Consider the following 23,915-nt stretch of genomic DNA (forward strand, 5'->3'; position numbering starts at 1 on the left):
CTTGCTGTGTGTAGCAGCATCGGGTCTTGGGTTCAAACTCCATTCTGAGAACACAGACCTTAATTCAGGTCAGTAAGTCCAGAGTAGCATCAGGAGTGTGCTGCACTGTGGGATATTCCTTCCTTCAAGGAATTCAAACAGTAGCTCTAAATGTCCCCTGTAAGTTAAAACCCCTTGTCTACTATATTGAGAAACAGTGACCTCACTTTGTTTTACCCAGTACTGCATACTCAAGTAGCATCAAAGCAGATTCTCTCAGTAGTGGGTGGCATTATAAATTTTGTGACTAAATTGGTGGTACTTTCTCTTCCTTTGAGCTACATGGTACTAATCCTTAGCCCCACTCCAGAATTGAGCACAGAATTCATGTATAATGCCTAAGTGTCTTCCGGATTGACATCAATATCAAGAACACCAACCATTCACTTGCCTAGTTAGATGTAACACATCCCAGAGCCTTATTCTGAAACTAACTTTGAACGATAGTCAAGAAAATCTCTCCAGCGGACATTACTAATGAAATTGCCATGAGAGCCTGAAAATTAGCCATCAATTCATTTCAAATGATCAGAACTTCTGTACTTTTTGCTTTTTTTTTTGTTAATTATTTTAAATCAACGTGTTCTGGTTTGCCAGTTCTTTTGCCGCTGAATTCTTTTCTCTCTTTATTTACTCAATCAAAACTTATCATGATTTCAGTTAAATCTCCCCCTATTATTCTGTACTCTAAGGGGTTCTGAGCAAGTTGCTAATTAATAGTTTACGCTCAGAGAGCCAGCCCATTGATTGCAACCAGTGTGAACTGTTGTCAGGAATTGGGTTGATTGTGATGGGAGCTAGGGCTGCTGGTAAATAAATTTATACCAGTTCTCTTATGTGTTAAATAAGCTCACTCTTGGTGAATTATATTGGCTTTTACTTTTAAATATGTAGCATCAGCATTAAGTGCACCAAGTCCAGTACAGTGCAACTTCACAGAAGGAGGTCATTCAGGTCTATGCTGGCTTCCTGGAAGTAATCCATTCAATTAATCCTCCTTTCTTCCCTGCAGTTTATTCACTGTCATACACATCCAGCAAATTTCCTTTGAGGCTTTTTGCATTAACGTGCACTGAAGGGTAATTGATAGTAACACTTTGGGAAGAAGAAGAAAATGGGGGCAGTTGGAGGACACCCGCACAGAAAGAAATAATGTAAACCTTCTCTACAGAAAGCATCTAGGATCTGGATTGATACTTGTACTATTGCTATACCATTTTGCTATTGCAAGGGCAGTTCCCTCTCCCCTAGCCCATTTATGAAAAAATGCCTCTCTGTCTCACTGACTTTCAGAGAGATAGATTGGTGGCAAAATAGTTAAAAAATCATGAAAAACCTGCTCTCAATTTTATAAAGAGTCTTACATATCCTCAGAAGATAGTGTAAAAACAGGAGGTGTTAGTAATTGGAAAGAAAAGTTTTCAGAAGCAGAAAAACAGAGGCATAACTTTTAAAACAGGGAGAATAGTGTGTGTGTGGTATTTGTGCCTGTTGGGGAGTAGGGGTATGCTGATGGGAAAAACACAGAACAGAAAGGAAGATCACTGATGCATTTGTTCGTTGAAGAAAGCTTCGATTTCAAATGTTTACTTTCTCTCCTCATTGACGCAATGTCAATTACTTACAACATTTCTGGATTTTCTTTCCGATTTCTAGCTTCCACAGTGATTTGCAATCTATTTTTCTAAAAATAATTATGTTCCAATTTATATCAAGCTAATTGATCTTCCAAAGGGAAAATAGGAACTTTATTCTTCATGAAATATCAAAGATTTTTTAAAAAATCGCAACAACTCTCAATATGAAACAACCCCCGAAACACATTTCCTAGTGTTGCATTTTAATACCAGAAGTACTTTGTGGCTAATCACATAATGGCCATTTCAAATGAAAACTTAAATAGAAAAGCTAATCTGTCTGAAATCTCCACAAAGAGTAACACTCTTAACAGACTTAAACTGTGCACCATTCTATCACATGGCCCACTGCCATTGATATCAGCTGATGCCCATCGATTTTAAGATCTTATCAGCTATAACTTCTTGAAAAAAACCTATTTCACAGAAACATTTAAGGCCAATATAATTAATGTCTCTTGATCGTTCAGAATATTCATGTCGTGTAGCACTGAGCCGAACAGACCATAAAAATCCCCAAGTTAGCTCATCTCTGCCAATGAAGCAGTTGGAATGCTATAGTTGGCCTTAGCATCCATGGGAGCAGGAAAAACCAAGTAGAAAATAATTAGTCAAAGTTTCATTCTTAATTGCTGATTCCGGCCACAAAATGTATTTATGAACAGAATCAAGCACAGCAATTATGCCTTCCAAGCTTGAACGGATTACCAACTTTGTACGCAAGTCTCATAGGTGAATAATGGAAATGTTGACAAGACGTCACTATGCAACTAACACCTGGGTAAGCCACACCTATCAGCAATCAGTTTCCTTAGCCTTCAGATGAGAAGAGGAAATCTATTTTTGAAAAAGGAAAATCCCCAGTATATTTACTTCAGGAGGCTCCAAACCAAATAATATACAGAACAGTCCTCATTTCTGCTTCATTTCCTGCCTGTTCCAAACACACACATATGCACACACAAAAAATTACATTTGATCTTCAGAAATCAAAGGTTATGAATTGTGAAGTTATCTATTAAATGCTACCACTTTTGGAATGCTGTCCTTCCCAGATTTTACTGATTTCCCAAGTCCATTCCAGTTACCAACATGTAGTAAAATTTGCCACATGTGAAAGGCAGCATCTCTGCTCATCAAAGCAGCATACCCTTTTAAAATAGAAGACATGTTTTCTTTTTCAATTCTTTTCCCCAACTGAACCTGGGGTAATTGTTATTTGTTCTAACATTTGTCAGTGGAGGGGGACAAAGGCTGAAGTGCTTTTCTATACAATCTGGAATGAGCAGTGGAAACTTCAACTGCTTTCCTAGCTTCTGATCGAATGTCTTATCATGGCAGGATGCTTGGTAGTGTGGAGGAGCAGAGGGATCTGGGAGTACATGTCCACAGATCCCTGAAAGTTCCCTCACAGGTGGATAGGGTAGTTAAGAAAGCTTATGGGGTGTTAGCTTTCATAAGTCGAGGGATAGAGTTTAAGAGTCGCGATGCAATGATGCAGCTCTATAAAACTCTGGGTAGGCCACACTTGGAGTACTGTGTCCAGTTCTGGTCGCCTCACTATAGGAAGGATGTGGAAGCATTGAAAAGGGTACAGAGGAGATTTACCAGGATGGTGCCTGGTTTAGAGTGTATGGATTACGATCAGAGATTAAGGGAGCTAGGGCTTTACTCTTTGGAGAGAAGGAGGATGAGAGGAGACATGATAGAGATGTACAAGATATTAAGAGGAATAGATAGAGTGGATAGCCAGCGCCTCTTCCCCAGGGCACCACCGCTCAATACAAGAGGACGTGGCTTTAAGGTAAGGGGTGGGAAGTTCAAGGGGGATATTAGAGGAAGGTTTTTTACTCAGAGAGTGGTTGGTGCGTGGAATGCACTGCCTGAGTCAGTGGTGGAGGCAGATACACTAGTGAAGTTTAAGAGACTACTAGACAGGTATATGGAGGAATTTAAAGTGGTAGGATTATATGGGAGGTAGAGTTTGAGGGTCGGCACAACATTGTGGGCCAAAGGGCCTGTAATGTTCTGTACTATTCTATGTTCTATGTTAAAACATTTACCAAAATAGGCACAGTCTTCTTCCAGCAAAATACCTGTACTATTAGCATGAAGAGAGCAAGCCTGAAGTAGATTTCTGCATTCAGCAGCAAGTTCCTAGAGAAATTGCAGGAGTTACAAGACTCCTGTCAGCTTCTTGAAGCATGGAGATAAGCATTTACTTTTTCCCCCATGTGGAACGTAACATGGAAGCAGAAGAACCACAATGGTACTAAAACCCCAGAGAAAGGTAGTTGAAGCCAAAGCCTGCAATTGGAACGGGGTTAACTACTGCAAATATCAGATTACTAATTGCTTCAAAAAGATGATCAACACACACAAGTTGTTGGAAGAACTGAGCAGGTCAGGCAGCATCTGTCAAAGGGAATAAACAGTCAAAGGTTTGGGCTGAGACCCTTGATAAGTCCTGGAAAGGAAGGAGCAAGAAGCCAGAATAAAGAAGGTGGAGTGGAGGGAGGGGAAGGGGGTGTAAGCTGGTGGGTGACAGATGAAACCAAGTGAGGGGGGAAGGTGGGATGATGTAATAATCTGAGAGATGATAGGTGGAAGAGGTAAAGGGCTGAAGAAAAAGGGATCTGATAGGAGAGGACAGTGGACGACAAGAGAAAGAGAAGGGGGGGGGTGGGGAGAGACACCACAGGAAGGTGTGGAGAGAAGTGATAAGGGGGAGAAATGACCAGAAATTAGAGAAATCAATATTCATGCCATCATGTTGGAGGTTACCCAGATGAGGGTGGTTTCATTATGACTGTAGAATAGGATGTGGACTGACAAGTCAGAATGGGAATGGGAAGTAAAATTAAAATGGGTGGCAGTGGGATCTCCCCCTCCCCCTCCCACTTTCAAATCTCTTACTAGTTCTTCTTTTAGTTAGTCCTGACGAAGGGTCTAGGCCCAAAACGTTGACTGTATCTCTTCCTAGAGCTGCTGCCTGGCCTGCTGCGTTCACCAGCCACTTTTAAGTGTGTTGTTTGAAATTCCAGCATCTGCAGATTTCCTCGTGTGGCAGTGGAAAACCCCACTTTTTGTGGCAGATGGAGCAAAGGTACCTGAGAAGTGGTCCCCTAAACTGCATTGTGTCTCGAGAGGAGGCTGTAGCAGAAGCAGTGGATATGGTAGATGACTCCCAACAGGTTCACAGGTGAAGTACTGTTTCACCTGGAAGGACTGTTTGGGGTCCTGAATGGTGGTGAGGGAGCAGGTGAATGGACATGCCTGTCTGCAGGGATAAGTACCAGGAGGGAGATCAGCGGGGAGAAAATGCGGACAAGGGAGTCATGTAGAGAGTGATTCCTGTGTATAGTTGGGGAGTGGAGAGGGAAAGATGTGATTAACGTAGGATCCCATTGAAGATGGTGGAAGGTGTGGAGAATGATGTGCTGAATGCAGAGGCTCGTGGGGTGGTAGATAAGGACAAGGGGAGTTCTAGCTCTGTTATGGAGGCAGGAAGATAGGGCGATGATAGATGTGTGGGAAATGGAGGAGACACAGATTAGGGCAGCCCTGACGGTAGAGGAAGGGAAACCCGGTTCTTTGAAGGCAAAGAACATCTCAGATGTCCTGGAATAGAAGGCCTCAAACCGAGGACAGATGCAGCAGAGATGAAGGGACTGAGAAAAGGGAAAAGCATCTTTACAAGCGACAGCTGTACAAATCAGTACGTTTATAAAATTTATCAGCAGACAGTCTGCCTCCAAACAGAGATCGAGAAAGGGAAGAAAGGTGTCAAAGATTGATTTGAGGGTAGGATAGAATTCAGACACAAATTTGATTAAATTGATGAGCTCAGCATGGGCGCAGGAAGCAGCACCAATAGTCATTGATATAGCATACAAGATGAATTCAGAAAGATTAATGAAGTATTTAGTTAAAATAGTGGACACCTGACAATATCTTGCCAAAAAGTAATCAGCCTATCTTTCTGTCCGAGGAATCCAAGCTCATAAGATTAATTCCAGGACAAAATCCTCACTTTAGTTTTAAACTGATACTTGTTAGAAGTTATGCAATTACCTTGGTGTGACTTCACTGTGCAGGGGCATTGCCAATTTCATCTTTGGCCTCTGTGATTTATAATTATACAATGAAGTGATCATATGTTCGCCTGAAACAGGAACTAAAGAGGAAGGTACTAAGCATCTTGGATTAATGAAACTGGATCCTGGATACCTGTACTGAAAGCCTGTTGAGTACTCTGTACAGATTTGTGATGGATGGGAATATTGTGTTGTGGTGTCCACAGCTGAGCCAGTATTTGGAGAGAGATCTGAATAAGCCCATGCTTCCCTCTCAGTCAATGGTTCTGACCTTTTCCAGCTCATTGATGTGGGCTCTGAGATTAACATAGGATCCAATTCATACTGAGCATCTCTCTGTAACCGATATTTATCCAAATCTGGCAATTCACGCAAGGATAGTTTTCTGAACTGGTATTTTTCCAAATCTGGCAATTCATGCAGGGAAAGTTTCCGGGAATGGTATTTGTGTAAATCTTGCAATTCATGTTCTGACAGTGTTTGGCTCTGGTACTTCTCGATTTCTGGCAGTTCATGTTTGCATAGTTTACGAGATGGAATTTTGCCCATATCCAACAATTCATGATGGCATGGTTTCCGGAGTGGACATTTGTCCAAATCGGGCAATTCATTGTGGGACAGATACCTGTCCATGTCTGACAATTCATGCTGGGAGAGTTTCCTGGGTGGATACCTCTCCATGTCCGGCAATTCATGCAGGGACATTTTCCGGGGTGGATACCTCTCCATGTCCGACAATTCATGCAGGGACATTTTCCGCAGTGGATACCTCTCCATGTCCGGCAATTCATGCAGGGACAGTTTTCGGGGTGGAATCCTTTCCACATCTGTTAATTCATGTTGGGACAGCTTCCGGGGTGGATACCTCTCCATGTCTGGCAATTCATGTTGGGACAGTTTCCGGGGTGGAATCCTTTCCACATCTGTCAATTCATGTTGGGACAGCTTCCGGGGTGGATACCTCTCCACGTCCGGCAATTCATGTTGGGACATCTTCCAGGCCGGATATCTGTCCATGTCCGGCAATTCATGCTGGGAGTGTTTCCGGGATGAATACCTCTCCACGTCCGGCAATTCATGTTCGGACATCTTCCGGGCCGGATATCTGTCCATGTCCGGCAATTCATGCTGGGAGAGTTTCCGGGATGAATACCTCTCCACGTCCGGCAATTCAAGCTGGGAGAGTTTCTGGGGTGGAAACTTGTCTACATCTGGTATTTCATGTTGGCCCAGACTTCTAGATCGGTACTTGTTCACATTTAGCAATTCATGTTGAGGTGATTTCTGGGGCTGCAACTTTTCCAAATCTGGCAACTCATTTTGGATCACTTTCTTGAACTGGCACTTTTCCAAGTCCTCCAATTCATGATGGGGTAGTTTCCTGGCCTGGTATTTTTCCAAATCCGGCAATTCACATTTAGATTCTTTCTGGCCCTTTTCCAAATTCTCCAACTCGTGTTGAGGTGGTTTCCCAAACCGACTCTTGTTTGCAACTGGAGATTCATGTTGAGGCAAATTCCTAGGATTATGTGTTTCCAAATCTGATGATTTGCATTGCGATGGTTGTTTTCCCAAATCTATTGTTTCACGCTGAGACAGTTTCTGTAATCTGTATTTCCCCCAGTCTGGTGGTGGTGGCCTCTGTGGTGGAGACTTTTTCTTTTTTTTGTTGGCAGATAAATCATCATAGCTACATGCCTCAAGATCATGTAAAGCATGTTTCTCTCCTTCAGACTTCAATACACCTGGTGATTCACAAACCATATGGCAAGTGGTACAGTTGCAAACTCCTTCTTCTCTTTCAGGAGAGTGTGGGGAATTTTCAGGATATTTCAAAGGTAATGTAGTAGATGGGCTGGGCGTCTCCCAAGAAGTTTCTTCTCTTGGGTTCCTTGGCAGCCTATTTCGGTCATTATTGAGATTCTCTTTTGAGTTTGATTCAGAACATGCTTCTTGAACATTGCTTAGAGTTTGCACCTCTGTTTCTCTGAAAGACATCAATTATTATTTGATCAATTATGTTGATACACACAATACATATTTTGTGATGCTGTATCATGCTTTTCTTTAACTAAACTTGCATGCAACTGCAATGGTTGGGATGGGTCTTCTAAAAGAAGTGTGAGTGAGAGTGAAAGAAAGAGCCAAGGACAGTGAAATAATGGAAATGATGCAGCTAACATTAGCTATTGGTAGTATTTAACAACAAGAGAAAAATCTGTAGATGCTGGAAATCTGAGCAACACACACAAAATGGTGGAGGAACTCAGCAGGCCAGGCAGCATCATTTATTGTTTATTAATTTAAACACTGGGAGACCACAAGCAATAAAGAGGCCATTTAAGTACCCAGTTACAGTCTCTACGTTTAAATAATACCAGTCTTCTTCCATCTGATATTGTGCTGCTTCACTCTTCATTAACAACCAGCACTTGTGCATTTTATTCCTTTTCTATATTACAATAAACTGGTATTCACCCTGCTGTCAATCCGGTTGGGAAAGGTCTAAGATAAATTAACAGGGTCATGAACACAGCCATTTTAGCAATAGAAGGACAAAGAATGTAACAAAGGTGTGGCTGTGGGATTGTAATTGAGAAAGTAGCAGCACAGTGGTACGGAAGGAACTAAGTGGTGTTCTAATAGACAAGGTAGGGCCTGTCGTTGGCACAGCAGTCATTACTGCTGCCATACAGTTCCACTGACTGGGTCAATCCTGATCTTGTTTGCTGCTTGTGTGAATTTTCCATGATTTCTCCATGACTGCATGGGTCTCTTCCAAATACTCCAGTTTCCCCTCGCATCTCAAAACACGTGCTGTTCGGCAGTTTAGCTCTGCTGTAAATTTCTCCTGGTGTAAATGAGTGGCACTTGATTCACTGGGTCTTGATGGACATGTGAAAGAGAAAATAGGTTACTGGAAATAATTTAGGGAATGGGATTGATGGGAATCCTTTGAGACCTGATGGACCAAAAGGCCTCCTGTGTTATAAGAAAGATGAATACAAGAAAAAAAAAGGATGGTTTTAGAAAGCATTTTTCAAATCATGTGCTGAATACTGTATTTACAAATACCTATGTGGGCTCAATGCACTGTTGTGATAAATGAAATACAACTTTCCCTGAATAGGTAGACAGCCTGGCACTTGTTTTATCAGTTAGCTAATTGCTTACTATCAGTATTCATCATCCTTGCCACCAGAACTCTTTCTGATGGACACTTGAAAATTGTAAGGGTACATAAATCTCAGAATCAATTTGATTGGTAATCTATGTCTACTTTGAGGAAAAGCATATTCAGCATTACCTCTGAAAATCCAACATTACATGCAAGTAATCTGTCAAATAAAACTCTGCGATTAGCAAGGAATAAGGAAGGCATTCCATGGAATTAAATCACTAAGCTCCTACCTTTCTGGTGAAGAAAACTTCCTGTTTATTATCTCAGTCTGATCCAGTTTTTCCACCGGATATCCCTGCAAAGAAGAGTGTCAGTCAGTACAAAGAAACATCCGCAGCCCTATTTATGGCACAGTTGGGAAACACATCAACGCTGCCCTGGAATTTCTCCTGTTAGCTAGGCTGGAGACAGGTCCCTTAATTAGAAACTAAACTAAATATTTGACAATGCCAAAATTCGGTTTGTGGAACTTGGAAAAAGCACTGCAGTACAGAACTAGCTGGTGGACTATATTACAAATATAGTTCAACCATTTTATAACTAGTGACCTGTTGAAAAGTATCTCCATTCCAACATTTCCAATCTCTATTCTTTGGACTTCATTACTGTTTATTTTAAACTGATATCAGGTCAATAGTTTCTCAAAATGCAGATTAAAAAACTAATGTCTGTGATAATATTTACACTCTCCTTAATCCTGCAATTGTAGTGCATCTGAAGACATAGGTACAACAGAAATGTGTGATTAAAAAAAAAAAAAATGGTGGAAAACAGGTCCATCCACTGACAGTCATGATATGCATGTGTTCTCCTACTCCATGCTCAAGACTCCATCGCAAGTAGCCCATTTGGATCAGCCTTTCTGCACACTCAACCAACAGGTGAAGCAGGCCATATTTCAAACAAGAAATAATGAAGCCTTGGAGCAGTCAGTAATGTGGCAGTGAAGAGCTTCAGTCTCCAATCTACAATCACATTGTCCACATCTGGGATGAGGAAGACACTTTTAGGCTCAAAGATTCTGAACCATGGCCATCTTCCAAGAAAACAAATTTGACTTGTAACTACCATGAAACTATAAGACGTAGGAGCAGAATTAAGCCATATGGCCCATGAGCCTCTGCCATTCGTTCATGGCTGATTTATTTTTCTCTCTCAAATAAATATCCCAATATATCTTAAATAACCCCATTGACAGGCTCCATAGTCATCTATGGCAATAGATTCACCATCCTCCATCTACAAAAGGGTCTTCCTGCCGTTTGGTACTCAGAAGGTCAGTGATCACCAGGATGCTCCTGGACAACCACCTCTCAGTGTCCAAACAGCTGCTCCTCCAATCACAGTCCACCTGCAGGCAAATGAACAGGATTTTCACATTCACTGGCTGGCCACATCATTTCATGCTTAACACCACATTGCCCAGACAGGCATTCAATTCTAAGCTGTTATGAGAAATTAACTTTTTTCCAACCAACATAGTTTTCCCAACATAGCTTTTAGTTGACCAAGGAAAAATATACTTGAAAATCAAGAACTCAGACAAGACACAGGAAGCCCACAGTCAGTATCTGACACCTGTTTCACACCTTGGCAACTTAGAGCAAACATCACAAGACACTGGGAAAAATAGCATCCAAATCCAGCAACTTCACTGAAAAGACAAACCAATGCCATGACCTATTCCAAGCCAACACCCTCAGCATCAAGGACCTAGTTCATTTTGGTTAGCAACACTAAGGTGACCACATTGTCTCATGCCAATTACCACACTCCCCAGACAGACATTTACTTACTTATTTAGAGTATGTGGAACAGGCCCTTCTGGTCCATTGAACCAAGCCACCCAGCAGCCTTCCTAAGCTTTGTCACAAGGCAGTTTACAATGACAAATTAGCCTACTGACAGCACACCTTTGGACTGTGGGAGGAAATTGGAGCACCCAGAGGAAACCCACACACTCTCATTATAGATAAGATAGAGGTAGGAAAGTTGATTCCACTGGTAGGTGAGACTAGAACTAGAGGACATAGCCTCAAGATTTGGGGGGAGTAGATTTAGGATGGAGATGGTGAATCTGTGGAATTCTCTGCCCAATGAGACAGTGGAGGCTACCTCACTAAATATACTTAAGACAAGGTTGGATAGATTTTTGCATAATAGGAGAATTAAGGGTGTGGGGAAAAGGCAGGTAGGTGGAGATGAGTCCATGGCCAGATCAGCCATGATCTTATTGAATGGTGGAGCAGGCTCGACAGGCCAGATGGCTGACTCCTGCTCCTATTTCTTATGTTCTTGTGCTCTTATGTGAAGAACATACAAACTTTCTTACAGAGGATGCCATAATTAAACTTTGACACCCTGAACTGTAATAGTGTCACGCTAACCACTACCTTACCATGGCGCCTAAGCTCAGAGGGAGTTACCAGCTGAACAGGAAAAAGTCTTCAAGGATGTTGAATACAAGGATGATGATACAAAGAAATCAAGGATGAGTCTTCTTTGAAGCCATCCAACATTCCCAAAAACCTCTGACCCATGTCCACTCAAAGTAAAAAAGAAACTCATGGTGGTATTAAGCCCCTTGAACTCATGCATCAGGAGCACACAAAAGCCTGCAGAAGCAACAGAAAAAAAAACACACACAACCTGCCAATAAAAGAGGAAAAGGACCCAGACGTGGAGAGGTTCAAGTGTAGAAGGTTGTGTGTTAGTTCCCTTTTGACAGCTAAACATACATCATATAGCCAAATCAACGTGGAGAGAAAATTGTCCATACAATTTAAAAATGACTTCTTTAACTTCACATCTACAATTAATGAAAAACAGAGCAAGCAATCTCTGATGGCCAATTTAAAATGAATCACTTTATATTGAACATGTCTAGTCATTACTAAGTTGGCTAGTAAAGGCATTCCAAATGTTCCCAAGAACCTTGAATAAAAGAGAGAGCAACACAATGGAAAAAATAGGCTCCTTATTTTCTCACTCAGTTAATGTAGTATGTTGTCTGAACTTCTGAGGGAGAAATTACCTTTGTTGAACCCTATGGAACAAAGTAGATAGGCAGCCACTGGAGAATGTAAATCTACATCTCAGAAAAAGTCAATATCAAAGGAAAAACAAAATAATAGTAACACTCCACCATTACAAAGTACAGATGGCCTCGTGCAAATGAATTCACCACAAAACTACTACACACTGTACATCAGCTATACCTCACAGCAAGTTAAATGCAAATAACTTAGTTCATGTACTTGCAACTGAGTTAGTGCCTTGAACCCTACAGCATTCTGTTAAAATCCTTCCAATTATTCTTAAGACTTCAGTATAGGAGTCATGGCTTGGTCATAGCTTCCTTTGTGTATTTTATTTTGGGCCCAGAAGTAACATCCCATTACTAGGACTGCTTACTGGAAAAGGAAATGATTCAAATTCAGGCATAGAACTGAACAGAATGTACATAGAATCATATCCTGATGAACCAAAAGAATATTTTAAAAGAATATGCAAATACACTCAACCATTTTGATTGTACACCTATGATTTTCAAAGAGCAACCATATATAAAGCTCATCTTCAGGTAGTGTGATATGCAGCTAATGTAGATTGGAGAAATGTGGAGCAAGGCTAACTGAGTTGTCTAGTCTGACTATGGTCTTGTGATATAGCAGGATTATTTCAGCCAAACCGGTTTTAAGAGGCAAAAACAGTAAAAGCAGGAAGCAGGAAGCACTCAGCAAATCAGGCAGCATTTGAGGTATAGAATATGATCTTTCATTGATTCTATTATGGTTGTTATTCTATTATGGATTTATTGAATATGTCCACAAGAGAATGAATCTCAGGGCTGTATATGGTGAGATATATGTACTTTGATAAATTTACTTTGACCTTTGAACAGAAACACAGCTAACATTTACTGTTGAAGTTTCTTATGATGTGAAGAAAGTTCTGAGAAGGGTGATAGACTTATTCCAGGTCTGCGAGCTATGAGCTATGAAGAAAGATTGAAAGATTTAAATTTTTTAGCCTAAGTAGATGTAGAATGAGAGGACACATGATAGAGTTTTCAAAATATCACTAAGGGTATAAAGCAAGGCGATGTCAGCTGCTACTCAAAATTAATCCATCATCAAGGACACAGGACCAAAGATGGAGACTGGTTGAGGGGAGATTTCAGACTAACATCATGAAGCATTTCTTTACACAGTGAGTTGTGGACACATGGAACAAACTACCTAGTTGTGCAGTCGAGAGTAGTATCTTAGAGACTTTCCGATCTAAACACACTACGTGAACAGGAATTTGGCAAGCTTTGTTGGGCCAATTGGACTGTTCTTGTCAAAAATTTTCTTAAGTTTTAATGTTCTTGATTAAATGGTATCTTACGAAAGATTATTGACTGAATGCTATTTTTCTTTCCTGAGATACTACCCAAGTTGCTGATTGATTCTGGCATTTAATATTTTGACATAATTGCATTTGGTTGAAATCAATAAATGTTTAATGGCCAATCAACATTTATACTGAATATGAGAAGAGGAAAAATTACCGAATTAGTGGAAGAGAATTTTAATGAAATTAATACAGCTTATTGAGACAAAAGGTAACTCACAGTAGAATAAAAGGCTCCAATTTTAAAAGAACTTCATGACAGTATTTAGAGTACTCATTCCACAACAGCTCAGCGGATGGCAACGAAGAACCGTTAATGCTCATGGTGGAAGAAATGAGTGCACAATATTATCATGAGCGAAGGGACAAATAATGAAATCAGGCTCCTTTCCCTGACTACTAATCCAGTGAAAAGTAGAGGATATGAAGGAAATGCATTTCACATACCGTATAATGTGATACCAGAATTTTAACGGTGAGCTTTTAGGTTGCTTAACATTCTACCCACTGTGCACGACTAAGATTATTCTATCAATTGGGATAAGAAAACTTATTAGAATAATTCACGTTTTAACAGGGAACATTTAACAAAACGGTGGTATAAATTTCTTTGAAAGCACTGAAAAGATGTTGAAAATATACCCCGCCCCGGCAGTTGTTTTTTTCTGAACTCAGTATCACATTTAAAACATTCAATCAACAAATCTGTGCATGATAGATGGCTGGCTTTAACATGTTCCAAGTTGCATCTATTTTGTTTACATCAGAATTTCACCCTTTAATCTTAACTCACAAGAGGTACAAGTTAAAAATAGAACATTATATCAACCAGACAACAAAGGTTCCTAATTACACAAATACATTTTTGTCATTCCTCATGCTGACAATCACTGATTTCAATCAGAAAGGGGAAAGGTTAAACATCAGAATGCTTCTCGTAACATGAAAAATTTAAAAAAAGCTCAAGTTGCTTCCTCTGCATGCCTTGAGGCATTTTTGTCATTGTTAATAAAACCAGCAATAGATGATTGATTCATTAAGAGAATAAATCTTCAAAAAAAGTGAGACCTATTTAAATAAGTAACTTACATAATTGCCCTACCTTAGTTAAAGTGGCTGGCATCTGCTCGAACCTCGTTGTAGAGTGAGGTTCTTCGAGGTGAATGTTAACTGAATGGAAATCCTGATAACGTACGGATAGATCTCCAGCAGCGTGTTGCATTTGCCGAACATGGGACACACAATGCTTTTTCAAAGTGCGTGATATATTTGGTTTGAGTGGCTCTAAACTGTCACATTTCTGTTCACATTGTTTCTCCCCTTGATTGTTGTACTTTTGTTTCTCCATATCTCTAAATGAACAAACAGTATATTTCTCAGGGCACTGATCAACCCTGCCTGTGGAATGATGGAAGCTTTCCTCAGGAGATTGCCTCAGATCATCACGTTGATGAACGTGCAACTTATTGCATAAATGATGACTTTTACACCTTCCTAATGAATTTGATTTACTCTGGGGCCCTACCGAATTACAAGAATCAGATCCAGAGAAGATTTTACTAGTTTCTTCAAAGAATCTTCTCCTTTCTGCAAAAGGCATCAATGGGGAGGTGTCTGGTTCTTGCAACAATGGTACTGTACATGGTTTTACCTCATCTGCCCCAATTTCCTTTATCATCTTATTTTGAGACTCTAGCTTATTTTCTGATGTCCACCTCCTTAGGTCACTGCCACAAGAATTCTGTGCAGTCTTCTGCTCAACAGTTTTGGATAGTGCATCTATTTCTGTTTTACATTTGTTTGGTGAAATATTGGGGTTGCTGGCCAATGAACAAAAATACATACTTCCAGCTTTATGATCTTCAGACGTGTTATCCAGGTTTTTATTGGAACTTGTGGTCTCTGTCTTTGCGTTGGTCGTTTCTTCTGCTCTGTCATTGGCTTCAGACCCATCGGTTATGCAAGTATAGGAAGTGGATGGCCTCTCTCTTGAGTCACTCATTTCTTCTGAAGTTTCTTCCATCTGCAGCAGTGCAACACCACTCCTGTTCTTCTGGAGCTGAGCTTTCTTCATTTGTATCTCATTACGCAAATTTGTGGCAAAGCGATCACTTTTTCGCCGCATTCTTGCTACTTTGGAACTTGATAACCGGGCATTTCGGAAAATTTCATTCTCTATTTCCAAAACATGACTACTTGAGGATGCGCTTCCAATTTCACTCATTTTATCCGACGGGGTTGGAGGTTCCTGTTGATTGGCTATCGTTTCAGCAGTTGCACCTTTGCAGCTCGTTTGACTGAGTTGAGTCTTGCAAGATGAAGATAGATCTTGACTATCTATACAGTGACTGTAGGAAGAACCATCAGTTTCTTGTTCCTTTTCCTTCAGTATACATTCAGACCTCAATGGATCCTCTTTTATCTGTTTTTCAAATGAAGTATCAATTTTATCTAAAGCTTTATAAGGACACCCAGCATTGGATTGATATCCATGCTGAGGTGTTGATATACTACTGGGCCATTCACCTCTTTCCTGGTTACACTGTATTCCATTTTTATTACAATCTGAAATCATTTGTGGAAGTAGTTGCACTGATAACAACGTCTCAGGTGCACTGTGTCTATGTACATTCAAAGTTAATTTTTCATTTTGACCCATTCGGTTTGTGTTCTGGTATTGACTGGCAACAAAGGACGAATCAATTAAGTTGCATGAATTCAACTGCCCCATCAAATACTGGACAGATTTTCTAGGAAGTGTTACATTTTCATGTGAAATCATTTCTTCACTGTGCCTATGAGAATGACAGTAAAGCCTTGGTTGTTGCCTTAGCAAACAACAACACTCTATTGGACAATGACTAGACATGGATTTACTAGAGTACTGGGAAGGGCTAGTAGAGCAATTGGGAACACAATAAGATTCTCCCTCAGAATCTCTATTTTTTATTGCTAACAAGGTTTCAGAAGTCCACCTTCCACGATGAAGCAGCAAATTTTTTGCTGCAAGTGCCTCAGAATTTGTCAAACACATAGATGCAGAGCGGGCTTTAGTTGCCACAAAACTTTCCCTGCGAACAGGTGGCAGGGGAGGAGCTGAGCTGGTAGAACCTGGAGCACTTTCATCAAGCACATGGGATGGTGGCACATTGTCTCCTTCAGATGACCTCTTTCCACAGTGAGAACATAACTGTTCTTCAGCCAGTGGTTCCCCACCTTCACTTCCGCTTTGCAAATACTGGGCATCTCCATACTTCGCTGGTAACCATGGTCCCAAACTATGCAATATACTGTCCAGGGAAGCAGACTCATCAGTCTTCATTGATGATGAAACTGTGTAGTCAGAGGTATTAGAGCTTGCAGAAAATGAGCTGTAGGCAGAATCTCTTTTGTTAGGGTATGTGCTTTGATCACAATTTTGGTTGGGTTGGTCAAGGCTGTCCATACTTCCAAATGAGCTCCTTTGATCCAAGCTATGATGGAGAGCTAGTTGATCCCACTGCATAGGAAAGTCGCTGGAAGACAAAAGAACATAGAAGATTTTAAAAAAATCACAATGTTGTATTTTGTTCCCCAACTTCTTTGACAAATAATTTATACCTTCCATTTGTATGCTTGTAGTACCATTTTCTGGGTTCCTGGGTGTCAGCATCTCTGAGGATCTATCCTGGGCCCAACATCTTGATGCAATTGCAAAGAAGGCACAACAGCATCAATATTTCATGAGGAACTTGAGGAAACTTGGTAATGTCACCAAAGATTCTTGCAAATTTTTACAGGTTTGGAGAGCATTCTGATTGGTTGTATCACCATCTGGTATTGATCAACCACTGCACAGGATCAGGAAAAACCTGGAGAAAGTTGAAAACTCAGCCAGCTCCATCATGGGCACTAGCCTCCCCAGCATTGAGGACATCTTCAAAAGACGATGCCTTAAAAAGGCAACATCTACTAATAAGGAACCCCATCGCCCAGAACATGCCGTCTTCTCATTGCTACCATCAAAGAGGAGGTACAGGATCCTGAAGAGACACATTCAATGTTTTAGGAACAGCTTCTTCCCCTCCACCATCAGATCTCTGAATGGGCAATGAACCCATGTACAATCTTTTCACACTACTTATCTAATTTATATTACTTATTATAATTTAAAGTTTTTGAAAATTATATATTGCAATTTACTGCTGCATTAAAACTACAAATTTATGGCATATGCTGGAGATATTAAACCTGATTCTGATACCTCTTTTGCATTCTTCCTCCTACAATGTGAAATCTTGCCTGACAAATAGGTTGGAATTCTTTGAGGAAATAACAGGCAGGACAGACAAAGGAGAGTCAGTGAATGTTGTTTACTTGGATTTTCAGAAGGCCTTTGAATAAGTGCCACACATGAGACTGCAAAACAAGGGTTGCGTCCAGTACTTTTCACATTATATGTTAATGATCTGGATGACAGAATGGATGGCTTTGTGGCCCAGTTTACGTATGATACAAAGATAGGAGGAGGGCCTAGTTTGAGGAAGCAGGGAGTCTGCAGAAGGACTTGTACAGATGAGGAGAATGGCAAAGTAGCAGATGGAATGCAATGCAGTAAAGTGTACAGTCATGTACTTCGGCAGAAGGAAAAAAGGCATAGAATGTTTTCTAAATGGGGAGAAAATGCAAAAATTAGAGGTGCAAAGGGACTTGGGAGTACTTAGCGCAGGATTCCCTAAAGGTTAGCTTGCAGGTTGAATCGATAGCAAGGAAGGCAAATGCAATGTTAGCATTCATTTCAAGAGGATTGGAGTATAAAAGCAAGGATGTAATGCCAAGGCTTTATAAAGCATTTGTCAGACTGCATTTTCAGCATTTTTCTGCCCCATATTGAAGAAAGGATATGCTGGCATTTGTACAGGGTGCAGAGGAGGCTCGTGAGAATAATCCCAGGAATGAAAGGATTAACATGTGAGGAACATTTAGATGGCTCTGAGCCTGTATTCACTGGAGTTTGGGGGGGGCGGTGGGGAAGAGATCTAACTGAAACCTACCAAACATTGAAAGGCCCAGATAGGGTGAACGTAGAGAGGATGTTTCCAATACTGAGTCTCGAGCCTAAGATTAGAAGGACATCCCTTTGGAACAGAAATGAGGAGGAATCTCTTTAGGCAGTGTTGTGAATCTGTGCAATTCGTTGCCACGGATGACTGCAGAGGCAAGTAATTGACTTGTAGGGGCTGTCAAAGTTACAGGGAGAAGGCAGAAGAACGGGGTTCAAAAGATGAATAAAACCAGTCATGATTAAATGGCAGAGCAGACTCAATGGGCTGAACAGCCTAATTCTGCTCCTAAGTCTTATGGTCTAAAATAATAATTGTAGGATTGGGCTGAGTCAAAATGGGCTTATGAAAGGCAAATCACATTTGATAAATATATTCAAAATTTTTAAGTTGTAACTCGCCAGGCAAATAAGGGGAAATCTGATGGATATGGAATGTCTGGACTTTCAGAAGGCCTTTGATAATGTGCCATGTGAGAATTACTTATTAAAATTACAGCATTAAGGAATGGGAGTTATCCACCTATCTAGAGGTGTAGTGCAGAACAGACCTTCTGGCCTACTGAGTCATAACCCTAGCAACCAGCCAGTTTAACACCAGTCTATTCACAGGACAATTTACAATGACCAATTAACCTACTAACCGGTACATCTTTGGACTGTAGGAGGATGCCAGAGCACCCATGAGAAGAATTTATGAAGTTTTTTTTTTAAAAACAGAGCGAAGCAGGAATTGAACTCTGAATTCCAAAGCCTTAAGCTGTAATAGCACCATGCTGACCACAATAGAGTGCAGAATATAAAGAAAACAAATACTAATAAATAGCAAGTCATTTTTCAGGTTAGGAAGTTGTAACTTCGGGGAACCCAGAAGTTCACAATCATAATTTGGGAGGAGAGACCAAGTAAAATTTATCCAAAGTTCGTACTCATACAAGGTACCAGTGAGTTGTTCGGTAAGCATCACAGATACGTACAAACACTCAGTGGCCTCTTTATTAGGTAACGGAGTGGAATCTGGTGTGGCCTTCTGCTGCTGTAGCCCATTCACTTCATGTTTGACGTGTTGTGTGTTCAGAGCTGCTCTTCTGCACACCACTGTTGTAACACATGGCTATCTGAGTTACTGCTCCCTTCCTGCAGGCTTGATCCAGTCTGGCCACGCTCCTCTAAGCCATCTCATTATTAAGGCATTTTCACCCCAGAGCTGCTGCTCACTGGATGTTTTTTTTTGCAACATTCTCTGTAAACTTTAGAGACTGTTATATGTGAAAACTCCAAGAGACCAGCAGTTTCTGAGATACTCAAACCACTCTGCCTGGCACCAACAATAATTTGGAAAATATGATTATTAAGTGATTGAAGTAAATTTAGTTAACTTCAATGAAGTTAGTCACTTAGATCACATTTCATCTCATTCTGATGTTTGGTCAGAAGAACAAATGAACCACTTGGCAATATCTTGCATGCTCTTATGCATTGGCTGATTAGATATTTGCATTAATGAGGTGTACATGTGACCTTAATAAAGTGGCTACACAGTGTGTTCAGTAAGAATATGGCAGATGACATATAATGTGAAAATGTGAGAAATCATCCACTTTGCTAGAAACACAGGGGAGAAAAGAGCAACTTTTAAAGATTGAGATAGATGTGAAAGGTGCGGGTGCTCAAAAGGACCTGTGTACAAGATCAGTGGATGTTAATATGGAAGTCCAGCAAACTATTAGAAGACAAACAGTATGCTAGCATTTATTGCATGATGATTTGAATACCAAAGGTATCTCCCTTGCCTTGCTAACTTTGCCCTTGAAATATTATAAACATAAGGGATTCTGCAGATGCTGGAAATCCAGAGCAATACACATGAAATGCTAGAGGAACTCAGCAGGTCAGGCAGCATCTATGGAAAAGAATAAACAGTCAACCTTTTGGACCAAGACTAGTTATTAGGACTGTGAAATACTATGTGCAGTTCTGGTCGTCATAATCACGAAGCCTCTAATATAAGAGGAAATGTATTTAAGGTTAGCAGGGCAGGTTTCATTTATCTTTTCAAAAACTTTACAGATTTGAAAATGATTAATTAAATCAATGCGTGGTTTGGTCTGGATCTCATTGTATGAAAGGGTAATGGAGGCTGAAACTCTCAAAGCAGCTGGATGAGTACTTGAAGAATCATAACTAGGAAGGCTCCACACCAAAAGATGGAAAATGGGATTATCCTAGAATAGACATGATGAGTTAACTAGCCTCCTGTGTTGTAAATTTCTATATGATTATATTTGTTGTGATGATCTCCTGGAATTCATTTACACTGTTGTTGAGGTTTAGATTGATTTTTTTTTGCCCTTTTAGTTTAACATAATAGGACACTTGCATTGTCAAATAGTCAAAAAGGATCAGAACCACCATCTTAAATGATGTGAAATGTTGGTTTGCAGTACAGTGCATAGACAAAATTATTGTACAGTAATTTACAAACTAAATAAATGGTGCAAAGAAGAAGTACTGCTCATGGACTGTTCAGAAATCTGATGGCAAATGGGAAGAAGCTCTTTTTGAATTGTTGAGTTGGGGGGGGGTGCGGTGGTGGTGGTGTCTTCAGGCTCCTGTACTTCCTCCCCAATAGTAGAAATGAGGAGAGGGCATGTCCTAGATGGTTAAGGACCTTAATGATGGATACCACCTTCTTGAGGAACCACCTCTTGAAAATGTCCTCACAGGTGGGGATAACACAGTACCTGTGATGGAACTGGCTGCATCCGGCTTCTGCAGTCTCTTGCAATCTTGCACAGCGGAGCCTCCATTACAATCTGATACAACCAGTTAGGATTTGCTCCACTGCACACCTACAGGGATTTGCAAGTGTGTTTGGTGACATAGCAAACCTCCACAAGCTCCTAACAAAGTAGGAGTTTGCTGTGTCTTCTTTGTGATTGCATCAAAGTGCTGGTCCAGGATAGATGCTCTGAGATGTTGACAGCTAGGAGGGCAATTGGTCACCTAGGTGAGTTCTTACAGCTGCTTACTCTTTCCACCAATTACCCCTTGATGAGGATTGGTGTGTTCTCCCGACTGAAGTCCATAATCAGTTCTATGGTCTTACACCATAAGACATAGGAGCAGAATTAGGCCACCTGGCCCATTGAGTCTGCTCTGCCATTCAATCATGGCTGATCCTTTTATTCTATCTCCTCATCAACCCCAGTTCCCGGCCTTCTGTTCATAACCTTTGAAGCCATGGCTTGTTGTGTGAGGTTTTAGTTATGACACTCCTCAACCAACCAAGCCATCATGCTCCTCTCAAACAGTGAATCATTATGTACTTTGCCTGCTTAATCTCACCTGCATCTTTAATTTATTTAAACTTGATTTTCTCAAAGGCTATGGAAGAGTATTAATGGCTGCAGTAATAAAAACAGAAAATGCCAGATAAAGTACACGTGAGACTGTATCTATGGAAAAAGGAACAGTTAATGTTCATCAGATTTGGGAAAGGAGAGTTTTCAACCTGAAATTACCTGTTTTCTCTTTCTATAAATGTTGCCTGACCCTCTAAGTGTTTCCAGCATTTACTATTTTGATATTTTTAAGAGAATACAGAACTAAGGAGAGTTGACAAAATTCTGCTACAAATCAGTCATGAACTGGTCCAATGGTGTCCAACAGATACTAAGGAATCCTGGTTACCTTAGCACCTATAGCAAGTTGGTGTCTCATTTCATTTAGTGAGGAATCAATGGATAAGGGAGGAAAAAAAAACAAATCAGCAGTGAAGACTGTTAAAGGGGGTAAATAAAAGGTACAGGTGGCCCCCGTTTTCCGAACATTCCCTTTACAACATCTTGCTGTTACAAAAGACCTACATTAGTTACCTGTTTTCGCTAACTGAAGGTGTTTTCACTGTTAGGAAAAAAGGCAGCGCGCACCCGAACAGCCAAGCTCTTCCACCGGAACTATATTCTAGCCGCCATAGCTTAAACACGTGCTTTATCTCGATTTATTTTGTACATCTGTTAGCAAGATGAGTCCTAAGGTATCGGAAAAACCTAAAAGGGCTCATAAGGGTGTTAAACTTAGCGTAAAACTAGACGTAATTAAGCGTTTCGATCATGGTGAACGAAATAAGGACATTGTCCGCGCATCGAACTTGCCTGTGTCCACCACTCACACTATTTATATGCAGAGAGAAAGAATTTTGAAAGCTGCCGATGTTACTGTTGGTTCTGCTCGTAGCAAAGTGGTCTCTCTTAGTCAACATCCAATAATGGATAAAATGGAAAGTCTACTGCTTGAGTGGATTGGTGGGTGTACAAAACGTGGTGTTCCGTTAAGTTTTCTTACACTTAAGGAGAAATCAGTCAGTCTTTTTAATAAGCTGAAACGGAAAGCACTGGACGATGGTGATGAAAGTGTTGTGAAAGTGGAATTTAAAGGTACTCGTGGGTGGTTTGATCGGTTTCTGAGGCAAGGGCAGCTTCATAGTTTTAACATTTACCGGAGAGGGTGCTTCGGCTGATACTGAAGCTGCCAAAAAGTTCCCAGCAGCCCTGAAGAAAATAATTACAGAAGGTGGTTATTCGTATAAGTGTTTAACTGTGACTAAACTGCAATTTATTGGAGTCTTCCTGATTCCTGTAAGTGAAACTACACTGTACATACATTATTTCTATTTTATATAGGCTGTCTATTTTTGTGTTACTTGGCATGATTTGGCCGCTTCATAGCTTAAAGGTTACTGGACAGAGTGTTTCTGCCGAGAGCGCTTGCGCCGAGAATGCTGCTGTGAGATTTTCGCTGCGCTAGACGGTGCTGCAGAAAAGTATTTCTACTTTATATAGGTTGTGTATTTATCATTCCTGTTTTTACTATATGCTACTGTTATTTTAGGTTTTATGTGTTATTTGGCATGATTTTGTAGGTTATTTTTTGGGTCTGGGAATGCTCAAAAATTTTACCCATATTAATAAATGGTAATTGCTTATTCACTTTACGACATTCCGGCTTACGAACCGTTTCATAGGAATGCTCTACCTTCGGATAGCAGGGCAAACCTGTACTTGGAAGAAGAGAAGAGAATAAACTCTTAAAAAAAAACAAGGTAACTAGGAATAAATCAAGTGAAAAAAGAAATGTATTTATCCAGAGAATGGCAAGTAGTGTGTAATTTAAATGCCTTTAAGTAGAAGCAGGTAAATAGGCAAGTAAGAAAATAATAGGTTGTATTCATGTAATTAAGTCAGGGTAACACTAAGATTAGCTGAACTAAGTGGTCTGTTTTGTACTGTAAATCTTATTCATTCCATGTATTTAGCCCAGGGATTTTCAAAATTTGATATTCTCTCATCTTGTGATAGTCATGATACTTAGTTTCATTATCACTGAAAGAGTCGTGCTTGATGGACCAGCTGGCAGCTTCTATCCTTTTGTATATTTATATGTATATAATTACATTGCTGCGGGAGACAATGAAGCAATGAAGAATAAAGGCAGAGGAAACCAAAAAAAAAACCCACAAA

General features: G+C 40.4%; 1 protein-coding gene across 7 annotated transcripts in view; it reads right to left on the reverse strand.

Annotated features, from left to right (window-relative positions):
- The window catches only part of LOC140204197 (protein Shroom4-like), a 150,245-nt gene that overhangs the window by 25,669 nt on the left and 100,661 nt on the right, over nucleotides 1–23,915 (reverse strand). For 6 of the 7 annotated variants that reach the window (XM_072270674.1, XM_072270679.1, XM_072270680.1 and 3 more), the window contains 3 exons: nucleotides 14,455–16,867; nucleotides 9,185–9,249; nucleotides 5,751–7,760 (listed from right to left, as the gene is read on the reverse strand). In XM_072270674.1, the coding sequence (XP_072126775.1) occupies nucleotides 5,751–7,760; nucleotides 9,185–9,249; nucleotides 14,455–16,867 (4,488 nt within the window). The remainder of the gene's footprint in view (nucleotides 1–5,750; nucleotides 7,761–9,184; nucleotides 9,250–14,454; nucleotides 16,868–23,915) is intronic. The other variant, XM_072270676.1, reaches the window with a different exon arrangement.

The sequence above is a fragment of the Mobula birostris genome, chromosome 10, assembly GCF_030028105.1.
Source record: "Mobula birostris isolate sMobBir1 chromosome 10, sMobBir1.hap1, whole genome shotgun sequence".
In the NCBI taxonomy this organism is placed as follows: Eukaryota; Metazoa; Chordata; class Chondrichthyes; order Myliobatiformes; family Myliobatidae; genus Mobula; species Mobula birostris.